We start from the raw sequence: 14,873 nt of genomic DNA, 5'->3' as shown, positions 1-14,873 counted from the left end.
CAACGTTTTGGACACGCGGCCCTGTCATGCTGTACGAAACAATGTGGACAAGAAGGAAGTGCGGAACGAACCTGCTTCTGTGGTTGCTGTTTTCGCTGCGAGCGTGCGGCCCAACGCGACGTTGTTTACGCAAGTGAAACACCGCCACATCTTCGTTCTCCTGTGAAACAGGCAAATTGTCCGTGTCGAAAGTTGACTGTACAGCGCCTACATCACACCACGCGTCTATTTGCGCGCCAGCAGTGTGAGACACTTCAAAGGATTGAGCGATGCTTAGAACTTCCGACAACGACGGGTTTGGCAGTTGTAGGGCACATTGCTGAACTTCTTTATCAGGAGCATGCCGTAGAATAGCATCCCTAACAATTGAATCAGCATAAGACTCATGATGAGTGTCCGTGGCAAACTGACATTTCCTACTTAGACCGTGTAGTTCCGCCGTCCAAGCCCAGTAAGATTGATGGGGCTGTTTACGACACCGGTAGAACGCCACGCGGGTGTTTTTTCGGTAATAGTTAGACAATAAGTCACACATTTCTTGGAAGGACAGAGAGGCAGGTTCCCGCAGAGGGGCTAACTGAGATAGCAGCTGATAGATCCGTGGGGAAATCCAAGATAGAAATAACGACTTACACATAGGAGTGTCGACAACGCCGAAAGCCAAGAAGTGTTGCCGCAAACGCTTCTCATAATCCTCCCAGTCTTCAGCGGCCTCGTCGTAAGGAGGGAATGGAGGCGGAGAAGAGGAAGACAGACGATGAGTAAGCAACGTCGACAACGCATGAATAGCAGCCGTCAGCTGTGTTTGTTGTGCCTGAATAGCAGCCGTCAGCTGTGTTTGTTGTTCGGTGAGCACTTGCATAAGCTGTTCCATGTCTGCCCTGTCACGAACACACAAATCCACAACACAGTGAAAATATCCGACCTTGTCGCCAAAAAGTGTTATAACCTTTAATCACCAATAATTGCGCGGATATTCAAACACACTCACTTAGAAACAATAGTTGGTTACATGATAACAACTCAGTATCTCTTATTCGACTGCCGTGCCGTGACATGCGGCCGGCGCCGTTCATAGCTAGGTGGCGCTCCCGCGCTCAGCCGAGTTGCGGAGCGCCTCTATCGCCGTTTACGCGTACTGTCGTGGCGGCACTGTTAAATGTCGTGGCACTGTCACAACAGATATAATGAAAATTTATTTTATTATTGTTTAATTAAACAACGATTTAGCTCATGTAATGTAAGTTTATAGTATCACTGTTTAATTAAATGGAGGTTAAACTGTCATTTTGTTCATATGTGTTTATCTTGGTAACATAAAGACAGCTATTCTTTACATGTGTACAAAGTATGTTGCACATCTGTGTGAGGGTTAATGTAATCCATATGGAATCTCCTCAAATCTCTGGGTCAGTTTCAAACATATTTCTTGCTCTTTCCATTTTTGGAGAACTCATTTGGTCTTTTTCCTTTCTGCTGCCAAGTCAATATTCTCCCATAACTCTGTCTTCTGCTCCTTCTCTTGCTATTGTGTTCCAGGCCCCCATGATTAATGACCAAAAGTCCTTATTTTCTTTCCATTTCACTTCACTGGGCCTCACAAAATCTAGATTTTGCCATCACATTTCCCTTTTCAGATTTTCAAGCATCCCTACCACATTGCTCAAACATCAAACTTCTCACATCCTACACTCCAGCTTGAAGAATGTTACCTTTTCATTGGTTTTTCAGTCTTTTTTGCCATGGTTACCTCTCCCTTAGCAGTCCCATCCCATAGATCTGACTGAGGAACTAAACCTAAACATTTAGCCATTGGAGAGATTATCATGAAACTTTTTTAGTTACTAGCCACGTGCCCTGTGGATACACATCATGTGTCTTTAATGCCATCATTTCCATTGCCTTCTGCTTCCTCAGAACGGTGATCACTGTTGATTCTTTTGCATGTCAGAGACACTTTCCTGCCTCAAGGGAAGACCATTACTTTGGAGCTCTGTCCACTTCTCTAGCCTCTTTCACAGAGTCATTGGCAGAACAAAGATGACTTCTCATATTGGAAGTCTTTGGCCACCATTGATGGTGATTTTTCTTCAAAATTTTAGCAGTGGGTAGGATCAAACTGAGGACTTGTGATGTGCTGTTCAGTAGTTCAAGATGCTGCCTCTAGGCCATGGGTGCCCTGCCTAATTATTCCTATCCTTTCCCAGTCCCCTGCTCTTCATAGTCTCTAAATGACCTTATCATTGATGGGACAAAATACTGTAATTTCCTATCTTCCTTGTTTCTTGCATCAAGACTCTCAGTTGACATTCCTAACATCCTATTTGTGTGATTAATATGAGTTGAACTGTGCAAACTGACATCAAGAGTGGGATGGCAATCTTTTCAAAGATCACAATCCAGGTATCTTTCTTTGTGTTCACTTTTGCAAAGTTCTTTCGTTTCATTGGCTTGTTCATGTTATGTTCTGTTGACACTTGGATGAAGAATACTTGAGAATCAGTTGCAAATAAGTAAATATATTACTCACCGCCTTTCATATACTATGCCAACTGCTGCATGTAACCAATGTGAAGTAGTAAACATACGGTGTTATTTTGAAAATGAGTTGCTGCTTTGTTATTGCTGTTATACCCTTCATCATGTTCACTTACTTCCTATTTACTGCTGTACTCTTAACATAAACATGTTTACACTGTCTTACAGAAGGCTTAATTTATTACAAACTTTCATACTTAGTGTAATATTGTGCACGTTCACTCTCAGAGTGTGTGTCCATATAATTTTCAAAAGGAGTTGGTGAGTATAACATTCTTACCAAAAGTATTCAAATTTCAGGGGCTCTCCATATCTTGCCATATGCTCATGGGCAACATGTTAAAGCATTCTCTCTTTTATTTTTGGCATTCTACAATATTTTGTCCTTATTTTTGTAGCCCGTCAGGAAGTGCTCATAATGGTGCACTCATAATTGAATGAATGTAATCTGTGCAAAGGTCTTTGCAAGCTGTTTGGTTGTCAACTTTACACATAGTTTTCCATCTTCTGTCCTTTACTCCCCTGTTACTCAGTGTTCACCCCTTGATAAATTTATAAAAGTTGACTTTAATAGTTGGTAGTTAACAAGAATATTATTGATATTAAATTTTACAGATCTATAATGCGTGGCTGTGACAATATGTGTACCTACTGTATTGTTCCTTTCACAAGAGGAAGAGAACGGTCACGGCCAGTGGATTCCATATTGGCTGAAGTGCGACAGTTATCTGAACAGGGTATCAAAGAAGTAACCCTCCTGGGTAAGACTTATTTTTAATTTGTATAACAATATCTGTATTAATAACTTAATTTTCACTAGTGTTAGGGCTGTGTACCATTCCTGCTGGTAGGTAACACATTTTTTTAATCAGAAAGAAAATGAACATTCAACTGAAAATACATTAAAAAGTGATGTGATTTAAGCCATCCATTCCACTCATATTGTACTCCTCCTCCTCCTCCTCCTCCTCCTCATCATCATCATCACCATCATCATCATCCCTTGTCCTTTCTTGGTGTCACATCAGTATATAACTTAATATGCAGTCTGTTTGTTGCAGGGCATTTACTTTCCACTAGATTTCTAACTGACGATGTCATAAGTTATTACTTTGATTAATTTCGTGCTGAAAAATAGTTACATATTGTTTGTGGTCTTTTATCAAATCCCTTAATGATTGATCTGGACATTTGCCTCTCTGGGGCTGTCTTATTTACCTTTTTAATATAGATCTAGCTTTTGCAAGTAGACGACAGCTATATTTCTACATAAAATATTCTCCCATAGGCCATAGAATTGTTGCAAAACTATCTGCTAATACTTCACTCCTTCATGGTCATGTGATTCATTATGTTTTATAATTAGATCCTCCAACCATTCTTTGCTTGTGCCAACAACTACTATGATGTCCCAGCTGGCAAGCAAGAAAACAGCACCAATATGTGGAAAAGACAAGTGATCAAATTAATAGTGGCTATGCAAACTAAATTGTATTGACATCTTTAGTACAGAAACGAGTGTATAATAATAATGGCCAAAAAAGGAACAAGAATTAAATCCAAATGGGGTAGTCACATATCTTAAAAAAGCAAAGAAAATGATCACTACCCTCACTCCATCTAATTGTTATGTTTAATGAATACTTAATACAATGACAAATACCCTCCATGTGGAAAGAAGCTTAGTTTATTATCGTTAAAGGAGGTGGTGATACAGGCGGCGTAGTAGCACATGCTGATTTTCCTATTAATCATACAGAAAGAGTTTCAGGGGTAACTGTTATTTAAAACGCTTGCATCACACTGAGGACTGAAAGGAATTGACTAAGATGAACATGGTTTCAATATAGAAAGATTAATTGATATCTGTTAAACACACACTTCAAATAGTGGACAGTATCATAGATAAATAGAGTGAATTCTGTCTGAAATCAGCATTTATGGAAATGACAAAAAAAGTGAAGCACCCAGAAGGGAAGGTGGAAACCAAATGAAACTTTACAGATTGAGAGTGTATGTGATGTTATTTCAGTGATTACAAAATTGAGTCACATTTATAAAGAACTTGGCTTTACGAGCCCGCTTATCACTATGATGTTGCACACCTTCTGGTGTGAACGCCTGCACAAACTTGGTTCTACATCTACATCTACATCTACATTTATACTCCGCAAGCCACCCAATGGTGTGTGGCGGAGGGCACTTTACGTGCCACTATCATTACCTCCCTTTCCTGTTCCAGTCGCGTATGGTTCGCGGGAAGAACGACTGTCTGAAAACCTCCGTGCGCGCTCTAATCTCTCTAATTTTACATTCGTGATCTCCTCGGGAGGTATAAGTAGGTGGAAGCAATATATTCGATACCTCATCCAGAAACGCACCCTCTCGAAACCTGGCAAGCAAGCTACACCGCGATGCAGAGCGCCTCTCTTGCAGAGTCTGCCACTTGAGTTTATTAAACATCTCCGTAACGCTATCACGGTTACCAAATAACCCTGTGACGAAACGCGCCGCTCTTCTTTGCATCTTCTCTATCTCCTCCGTCAAACCGATCTGGTACGGATCCCACACTGATGAGCAATACTCAAGTATAGGTCGAACGAGTGTTTTGTAAGCCACCTCCTTTGTTGATGGACTACATTTTCTAAGCACTCTCCCAATGAATCTCAACCTGGTACCCGCCTTACCAACAATTAGTTTTATGTGATCATTCCACTTCAAATCGTTCCGCATGCATACTCCCAGATATTTTACAGAAGTAACTGCTACCAGTGTTTGTTCCGCTATCATATAATCATACAATAAAGGATCCTTCTTTCTATGTATTCGCAATACATTACATTTGTCTATGTTAAGGGTCAGTTGCCACTCCCTGCACCAAGTGCCTATCCGCTGCAGATCTTCCTGCATTTCGCTACAATTTTCTAATGCTGCAACTTCTCTGTATACTACAGCATCATCCGCAAAAAGCCACATGGAACTTCCGACACTATCTACTAGGTCATTTATATATATTGTGAAAAGCAATGGTCCCATAACACTCCCCTGTGGCACGCCAGAGGTTACTTTAACGTCTGTAGACGTCTCTCCATTGATAACAACATACTGTGTTCTGTTTGCTAAAAACTCTTCAATCCAGCCACACAGCTGGTCTGATATATTCCGTAGGCTCTTACTTTGTTTATCAGGCGACAGTGCGGAACTGTATCGAATGCCTTCCGGAAGTCAAGAAAAATAGCATCTACCTGGGAGCCTGTATCTGATATTTTCTGGGTCTCATGAACAAATAAAGCGAGTTGGGTCTCACACGATCGCCGCTTCCGGAATCCATGTTGATTCCTACATAGTAGATTCTGCGTTTCCAAAAACGACATGATACGCGAGCAAAAAACATGTTCTAAAATTCTACAACAGATCAACGTCAGAGTTATAGGTCTATAGTTTTGCGCATCTGCTCGACGACCCTTCTTGAAGACTGGGACTACCTGTGCTCTTTTCCAATCATTTGGAACCCTCTGTTCCTCTAGAGACTTGCGGTACACGGCTGTTAGAAGGGGGGCAAGTTCTTTCGCGTACTCTGAGTAGAATAGAATTGGTATCCCGTCAGGTCCAGTGGACCTTACTCTATTGAGTGATTCCAGTTGCTTTTCTATTCCTTGGACACTTATTTCGATGTCAGCCATTTTTTCGTTTGTGCGAGTATTTAGAGAAGGAACTGCAGTGCGGTCTTCCTCTGTGAAACAGCTTTGGAAAAAGGTGTTCAGTATTTCAGCTTTACGCGTGTCATCCTCTGTTTCAGTGCCATAATCATCCCGGAGTGTCTGGATATGCTGTTTCGAGCCACTTACTGATTTAACGTAAGACCAGAACTTCCTAGGATTTTCTGTCAAGTCGGTACATAGAATTTTACTTTCGAATTCACTGAACGCTTCACGCATAGCCCTCCTTACGCTAACTATGACATCGTTTAGCTTCTGTTTGTCTGAGAGGTTTTGGCTGCGTTTAAACTTGGAGTGAAGCTCTCTTTGCTTTCGCAGTAGTTTCCTAACTTTGTTGTTGTACCACGGTGGGTTTTTCCCGTCCCTCACAGTTTTACTCGGCACGTACCTGTCTAAAACACATTTTACGATTGCCTTGAACTTTTTCCATAAACACTCAACATTGTCAGTGTCGGAACAGAAATTTTCGTTTTGATCTGTTAGGTAGTCTGAAATCTGCCTTCTATTACTCTTGCTAAACAGATAAACCTTCCTCCCTTTTTTTATATTCCTATTAACTTCCATGTTCAGGGATGCTGCAACGGCCTTATGATCACTGATTCCCTGTTCTGCACTTAAAGAGTCGAAAAGTTCGGGTCTGTTTGTTATCAGTAGGTCCAAGATGTTATCTCCACGAGTCGGTTCTCTGTTTAATTGCTCGAGGTAATTTTCGGATAGTGCACTCAGTATAATGTCACTCGATGCTCTGTCCCTACCACCCGTCCTAAACATCTGAGTGTCCCAGTCTATATCTGGTAAATTGAAATCTCCACCTAAGACTATAACATGCTGAGAAAATTTATGTGAAATGTATTCCAAATTTTCTCTCAGTTGTTCTGCCACTAATGATGCTGAGTCGGGAGGTCGGTAAAAGGAGCCAATTATTAACCTAGCTCGGTTGTTGAGTGTAACCTCCACCCATAATAATTCACAGGAACTATCCACTTCTACTTCACTACAGGATAAACTACTACTAACAGCGACGAACACTCCACCACCGGTTGCATGCAATCTATCCTTTCTAAACACCGTCTGTACCTTTGTAAAAATTTCGCCAGAATTTATCTCTGGCTTAAGCCAGCTCTCTGTACCTATAACGATTTCAGCTTCGGTGCTTTCTATCAGTGCTTGAAGTTCTGGTACTTTACCAACGCAGCTTCGACAGTTGACAATTACAATACCGATTGCTGCTTGGTCCCCGCATGTCCTGACTTTGCCCTGCACCCGTTGAGGCCGTTGCCCTTTCTGTACTTGCCCAAGGCCATCTAACCTAAAAAACCGCCCAGCCCACGCCACACAACCCCTGCTACCCGTGTAGCTGCTTGTTGCGTGTAGTGGACTCCTGACCTATCCAGCGGAACCCGAAACTCCACCACCCTATGGCGCAAGTCGAGGAATCTGCAGCCCACACGGTCGCAGAACCGTCTCAGCCTCTGATTCAGACCCTCCACTCGGCTCTGTACCAAAGGTCCGCAGTCAGTCCTGTCAACGATGCTGCAGATGGTGAGCTCTGCTTTCATCCCGCTAGCGAGACTGGCAGTCTTCACCAAATCAGATAGCCGCCGGAAGCCAGAAAGGATTTCCTCCGATCCATAGCGACACACATCATTGGTGCCGACATGAGCGACCACCTGCAGATGGGTGCACCCTGTACCCTTCATGGCATCCGAAAGGACCCTTTCCACATCTGGAATGACTCCCCCCGGTATGCACACGGAGTGCACATTGGTTTTCTTCCCCTCTCTTGCTGCCATTTCCCTAAGGGGCCCCATTACGCGCCTGATGTTGGAGCTCCCAACTACCAGTAAGCCCACCCTCTGCGACCGCCCGGATCTTGCAGACTGAGGGGCAACCTCTGGAACAGGACAAGCAGCCATGTCAGGCCGACGATCAGTATCAGCCTGAGACAGAGCCTGAAACCGGTTCGTCAGACAAACTGGAGAGGCCTTCCGTTCAGCCCTCCGGAATGTCTTTCGCCCCCTGCCACACCTTGAGACGACCTCCACCACAGGTGAGGGATCAGCCTCAATGCGGGCAATATCCCGGGCATCCATAGTCGTAGTCCGATCGGGGGATGCGTGGGACGAGCTGGCCGTCCCCGACAAACCCCCATCCGGACCCCCACAGTGATGCCCATTGGCAACAGCCTCAAGCTGTGTGACCGAAGCCAACACTGCCTGAAGCTGGGAGCGAAGGGATGCCAACTCAGCCTGCATCCGAACACAGCAGTTGCAGTCCCTATCCATGCTAAAAACTGTTTTGCAAAGAACGTCTGAACTAATCTACAGAGAGCGCAAACAAATCGACAAAATTTAAACGGTTATTCAAATACAAGATTGCCTAGTAAATGCAGTAATGCTGCTACTTGCGCACTGCTGGCACTGCTCGGCGGCGGAAGGAGACTATGCGAATTTACACTATTCAGGTACTAAAATGCGATGCTACAACTCTCAAATACTATAATACGCCCGAAATTTATGAATTAAACAATGCAAGTACCAAAAACACGCAAAGAAATTAAGAATTAACATTGTGGAGACATGGCTTAGCCACAGCCTGGGAGGCGTTTCCAGAATGAGATTTTCACTCTGCAACGGAGTGTGTGCTGATATGAAACTTTCTTTCAGGAGCGCTAGTTCTTCAAGTTTCGCAGGAGAGCTTCTGTAAAGTTTCGAAGGTAGGAAACGAGATACTGGCAGAAGTAAAGCTGTGAGGACCGGGCATGACTTGTGCTTCAGTAGCTCAGATGGTAGAGCACTTGCCCACGAAAGGCAAAGGTCCCGAGTTCGAGTCTTGGTCGTGCACACAGTTTTAATCTGCCAGGAAGTTTCAATGAAAACAGTGTTATGCCATTCATCAGCTGTCCATTCTTCCTTGTCACAGCACCAGTCCAAATGCAGCTGTTTGTGTTGTTGTGTTTATGGCACCATTCGTATGGGAATGTAATTCCCTAGTCTGGATGCTGCTAGTTTTCAGCCAGTGGTGCAGGATGACACAGAATGTTGCAGAGAATCCAGTACTTATTCGCAGGTAGCTGGCATAGATTTGAAAGGGTTATGGTGTGTTTGGTGGTCAGTATGTTTGATCCTCCCTTTTGATTGTCAGACAAGATCAATTGGAACCTTGACAACAAGTGTGTGTGCCCCCACATTCTCATACAGTCCAACATCAGGTCACTATCACATCTGAATGCCACATGAATCTCTATGTTGCATAATTCAATGAGACAGCTAAATGGAACCCAAAATGTGGCCCCTTTCAAACTCTCTCGCTATCTCACATGATTACTCAGCATATCTGTGTTCATCACAGTGATGTCTCAGTATCTGACACTGTTAACGTACTTTGTATGTCCACTAGGCCTGGTGACAATGCTAAGCATGAATGACACTAATGCATCTGGTGCCATTCTACGTGTCACAGAGAATTGCAACTGTAATGTTTTAGACACCTGCCAAAGATGTGTATATGTACGAAGTTACATGGACATCTGACAACTTCTTCTATGTGCTTTGCTTTTTTGGTCAGGCAGTGTATATTAAGATCCTTTCATTTGTCAAGAAGTGCCAAGATGCTTATTTAATGTCCTGAGCAGTTACAGCTCTAGTAGATCATTGTATTTGGCTACCCCAAAACAACTTTCAACCTGCAATACAACAAAGAATGGGTCACAAGCTCAACAGCACAATCTGTTTTCTGTGCCCCAGTGTCAGAGCAGGAGAAAACACATATATTAAAATTAAAGAAATGTGCAAGCTTTTGGAGCCAATGACTCCTTTTTCTATCAGAAGGGTTGATGGGGGAACAAGGAGGGATGCAGGAAGAGAGTCTTTCCTTCTCATCCCGTCTGGTAAGTCTTCTCTGACCCGGTGTTCTGGGTGACTTTTTCAAACTCTCCCCATTTCCTAAACTTCACCAGTCCTTTTCCTTCATCTCTCTTCATTCCCCTTCAACCCTCCTGCTGAAGGGAGTCTGTTGGAAGAAGAAGCCACTGGCTCCAAAAGCTTGCACATTTCTTTAACATGTATATGTGTTTTCTCTTTCCACTATTTGGTTAGGAGATTTTTTATGTATCAAGTTGTATTATATTTTAAAAAATTGACCCTCTGCACCCTATTTAATTGCTACTCACTTAAAGCTCATGTTGAATGTGACAGGCAATAAGGGTTTTTACCATATATTAGTTTTAGAGTTCTCAAATACACGAAGCCATACTCGTAAGTTTTCTAATGCACTCACAAAGGTTATCACCACATAATTCTGAACTCAAATGCAGATAAGCCACTGTGTAAATTGAGTAATAGTTCTCTTAGACTGCAGATCAAATGGTTAATATGGCCACTGTAGCTATATCGGCATGTCAGGATCATGAACTGTTCATCACACACTGTAAATTTGCAATCAAGTTCAGCATAAAAATTCAGATATAAACACCTTTTACGTAATGTTCCTAGCATAGTATCCTATATAATACTGAGACAAAATTAAAATCTTACCTTGTTTCCTGGTCATGAGTTTAGTAACCCCGCTGGATGTATTGATATTCGTAACATTGTGCACATCTGGCTAGGACCAATATCTCAGGCACGTCATGTGAAATTCTCTAGTAGGCCAGTAGAAGGCCCAGTGGTTGGCTCACCCTTAAATGTTCCTTCACTACCAGCTTCATCTCCAGCTGCTGCCAACTGTTGTTGTTGTGGTCTTCAATCCTGAGACTGGTTTGATGCAGCTCTCCATGTTACTCTATCCTGTGCAAGCTTCTTCATCTCCCAGTACCTACTGCAACCTACATCCTTCTGAATCTGCTTGGTGTATTCATCTCTTGGTCTCCCTCTACGATTTTTACCCTCCATGCTGCCCTTCAATACTAAATTGGTGATCCCTTGATGCCTCAGAACATGTCCTACCAACCAACCCCTTCTTCTAGTCAAGTCGTGCCACAAACTTCTCTTCTCCCCAAGCCTATTCAATACTTCCTCATTAGTTATGTGGTCTACCCATCTAATCTTCAGCATTTTTCTGTAGCACCACATTTCGAAAGCTTCTATTCTCTTCTTGTCCAAACTATTTATCGTCCATGTTTCACTTCCATATATGGCTACACTCCATACAAATACTTTCAGAAACGACTTCCTGACACTTAAATCTATACTCGATGTTAACAAATTTCTCTTCTTCAGAAATGCTTTCCTTGCCATTGCCAGTCTACATTTTATATCCTCTCTACTTCGACCATCATCAGTTATTTTGCTCCCCAAATAGCAAAACTCCTTTACTACTTTAAGTGTCTCATTTCCTAATCTAATACCCTCAGCATCACCCGACTTAATTCAACTACATTCCATTATCCTTGTTTTGCTTTTGTTAATGTTCATCTTATACCCTCCTTTCAAGACACTATCCATTCCATTCAACTGCTCTTCCAAGTCCTTTGCTGTCTCTGACAGAATTACAATGTCATCGGTGAACCTCAAAGTTTTTATTTCTTCTCCATGGAATTTAATACCTACTCCAAATTTTTCTTTTGTTTCCTTCACTGCTTGCTCGATATAGAGATTGAATAACATCGGGGAGAGGCTACAATCCTGTCTCACTCCCTTCCCAACCACCGCTTCCCTCTGATGTCCCTCGACTCTTATAACTGCCATCTGGTTTCTGTACAAATTGTAAATAGCTTTTCGCTCCCTGTATTTTACCCCTGCCGCCTTCAGAATTTGAAAGAGAGTATTCCAGTCAACATTGTCAAAAGCTTTCTCTAAGTCTACAAATGCTAGAAACGTAGGTTTGCCTATCCTTAATCTTTCTTCTAAGATAAGTCGTAGGGTCAGTATTGCCTCATGTGTTCCGATACTTTGACTATAAGACTTGTATTTGGACAGTGACTGCCATAATTTCCAATTTATTGCATGACTAGAGGGATCTGCACTCAATGAACTGGTATAACATTTACGTATAGTGCCATTTGGTGAGGGGTACGGGGTGCTGTCCACCACGATATGACTTATTTAGTTCTGTGGTTGATATTATAGTTGCAATACATGTATACAAAAAACTAGCCCTGCAAGGACTTCAGTGGTTATACTTGACTTTCTCTGCTTATGAAACTGCAATGCACCGTTCCTCATTGTCAAGGTGTACAGTGCTGTACAAAGACCTATTTGTAAAATGGAGAACAATGTAGACTGAAATTTCTACAAAAAATTCTGGCAAGAGCCTACCTAACCCAAAGAGAAGCATACAATTGGATGTCATATCATTACAGTGAAGATGAAGGACTGCATATAATTATATTGTAATGTTGCACGAACATTATTGAATAAAAAAGGAAATTATTGTATAGAGAAAACATTGCTTAGCCAGTTCCATATAATCAGTTGTATTACAGACAGAAGAGCCAGAGTCTCTTTTACCAAATGTTCATCACTGCTTAAATTGGAACAACTGGAACAGGCCTTTCCGGAATGCAAAGAAAAGGCTGTGAAACTCTTACTTTTTACAACCACTGCAGTTTTATTTGCAGCATGAGTACACAACATGAGAGGTACTGAGGATGAACAAATATATATAAATGGAGAAGGAATGGATGCGCATGCATGAGAAATGAGGGAATCAGAAAATGGAATGAGAGAGGTAAGCAATTTGAGAAAAGGAAGGAAAAGATGCTTCAAAATAAGAAGATAAGAAGTGAGGTAGTAAATCCAGGATATTTGTGAAAAGCTAGAATGTGTGCGATGACGTTTCCAAGTGTCTTGAATCATGAATCATTCACCAAAGACACTGGTTTTAGTTCATATATTGATGATTTGTCGAGGGATGAACTGACTTAATGTCTAATTAGTTCAGAGTTATAGATGTAGCCTTATGTTATAAGACTGTACACCTTGCTTCGTGCTTTTAATGAACAGGTCAGAATGTGAACAGCTACCGTGATATGTCAGCAATTGATCATTATGGTGGTACACCTGATGAAGAAACACATCTTGCAAAGGGGTTTCGCACAGTCTACAAGAACAAGAGAGGAGGGCTCAGGTTTGCCGATCTGCTGGATAAGATTTCTCTTGTTAATCCTGAAATGAGAATACGATTTACTTCTCCACATCCCAAGGATTTTCCTGATGAGGTAATGTACATATGACATAAATCAATATGAATAATTTGTGCATGTTGCATAATGGAAGTGAAATTAAAAAATAAAATATTGAACTTTGTGATGTGTAAGTCAGATGTATGACATTTGTTTATAAGGGATTTTATGCAAGAGGAGCAACTGAAATAAGATGTTTTTATTAATCACAACAAATGTGAGATATTCACCCTCTTCCTCAGCTGCTAATTCACAGATACTTCATGTTTATTTCTCTCTGTTATGCTTAGTACCAGCTGTAAAGGAATTGAAACTTTTAATCAGTTAACAAATACAATTTTTTACACTCCCATACCAACTGTTGAAATTTTGTTAGAGGCAATATAAATAATTGCATTTCACATAGAGAAAATCTACTGACCAGTTTGCAGCAAATGGATACATAAGTAAAAATACAAAACATGAGACTAAGTCACAAGATATCACTCTGTTCATTGACTGTACGGCTTAGTATACACCCCAGCTGCCAGGTGACACTTTCTCTTTGCTCAAGCAAGGTTTCAGCATCATCACACTGCATCGTATGTACCAAAGAAGACCTGCGGTGTGTACTCTGCTCTGGGTGATTTTCTTTTTTAAATAGTGTTCTGTGAACAGGAATTTCTATAAGAGTTCCAGTATAATATAGGACAAAAATAGATTTTTATCAACATTCTATTATTCATTTTAATCAATTGTTTACTCCGTTTTATCTAAGTAACCCTCCATGTATAGAATGTAGATACTCCTTAACTTCCTTTTTGAAATAAGTTCATTTTACTAATCTCTTTAATCTCTATGGAAATTTTATTGTGTGGTATTATTTTTCCATAGAAAATGGTGTTTTGAATTTTAACTTTACTCTTTCTCTGTCAGTTTGAATGATCTTTACAATGAGCTTAAGTACTATTTTTGGTTACGGTAATACTCTTATGGTTCTGTTCTGTAGTTTGAGCACTGTGTTCATATTTTATGGATTTTGTTCCCCAGAAAAGAATTCCATAGCTAAGAACTGAGTTTACATACAAATAGTATGTAACTGAAAGACACTAGCTGTTGCATACTGATGACAGGACTCTTAAGGGCATAACATGCTGATGAGATACAGTTTTCAAATATCTTTGTGTGTTCACACCATATCAACTAAGAATGAATATTCATTACCAGAAATTTTGTGTAGTTATGCATTCTATTTAACTTAACAGTGTCACTTCCCGTAACGTGAGGTCTGCATCGAACTAAGATACCACGGACACTGGTAATTGTTCTTCGCAGTTATGTGCTGCTGCTACTGCCACTGCCACTGCCACTGCCGCCACTCACTGCATCAGCTGCAACAGGAACAGAGTGGTGAAAGGGGTAATGGGCAACACGTATAGGACACTGGTGTAGGCAGAGCAGCAGTCATCACCTGAAGGTGACAGTGGGTCTGTCTGCTGGTACATCATGGATAA

General features: G+C 41.5%; 1 protein-coding gene across 1 annotated transcript in view; it reads left to right on the top strand.

Moving 5' to 3' along the window:
• The window catches only part of LOC124594784 (CDK5RAP1-like protein), a 130,714-nt gene that overhangs the window by 46,025 nt on the left and 69,816 nt on the right, over positions 1 to 14,873 (top strand). The window contains exons 4-5 of the mRNA XM_047133191.1: positions 3,154 to 3,299; positions 13,202 to 13,416. Coding sequence (XP_046989147.1) covers positions 3,154 to 3,299; positions 13,202 to 13,416 — 361 coding nt within the window. The remainder of the gene's footprint in view (positions 1 to 3,153; positions 3,300 to 13,201; positions 13,417 to 14,873) is intronic.

This window comes from Schistocerca americana, chromosome 2 (genome assembly GCF_021461395.2).
Source record: "Schistocerca americana isolate TAMUIC-IGC-003095 chromosome 2, iqSchAmer2.1, whole genome shotgun sequence".
NCBI lineage: Eukaryota > Metazoa > Arthropoda > Insecta > Orthoptera > Acrididae > Schistocerca > Schistocerca americana.
This window is presented reverse-complemented; position numbering and strand designations above follow the sequence as displayed.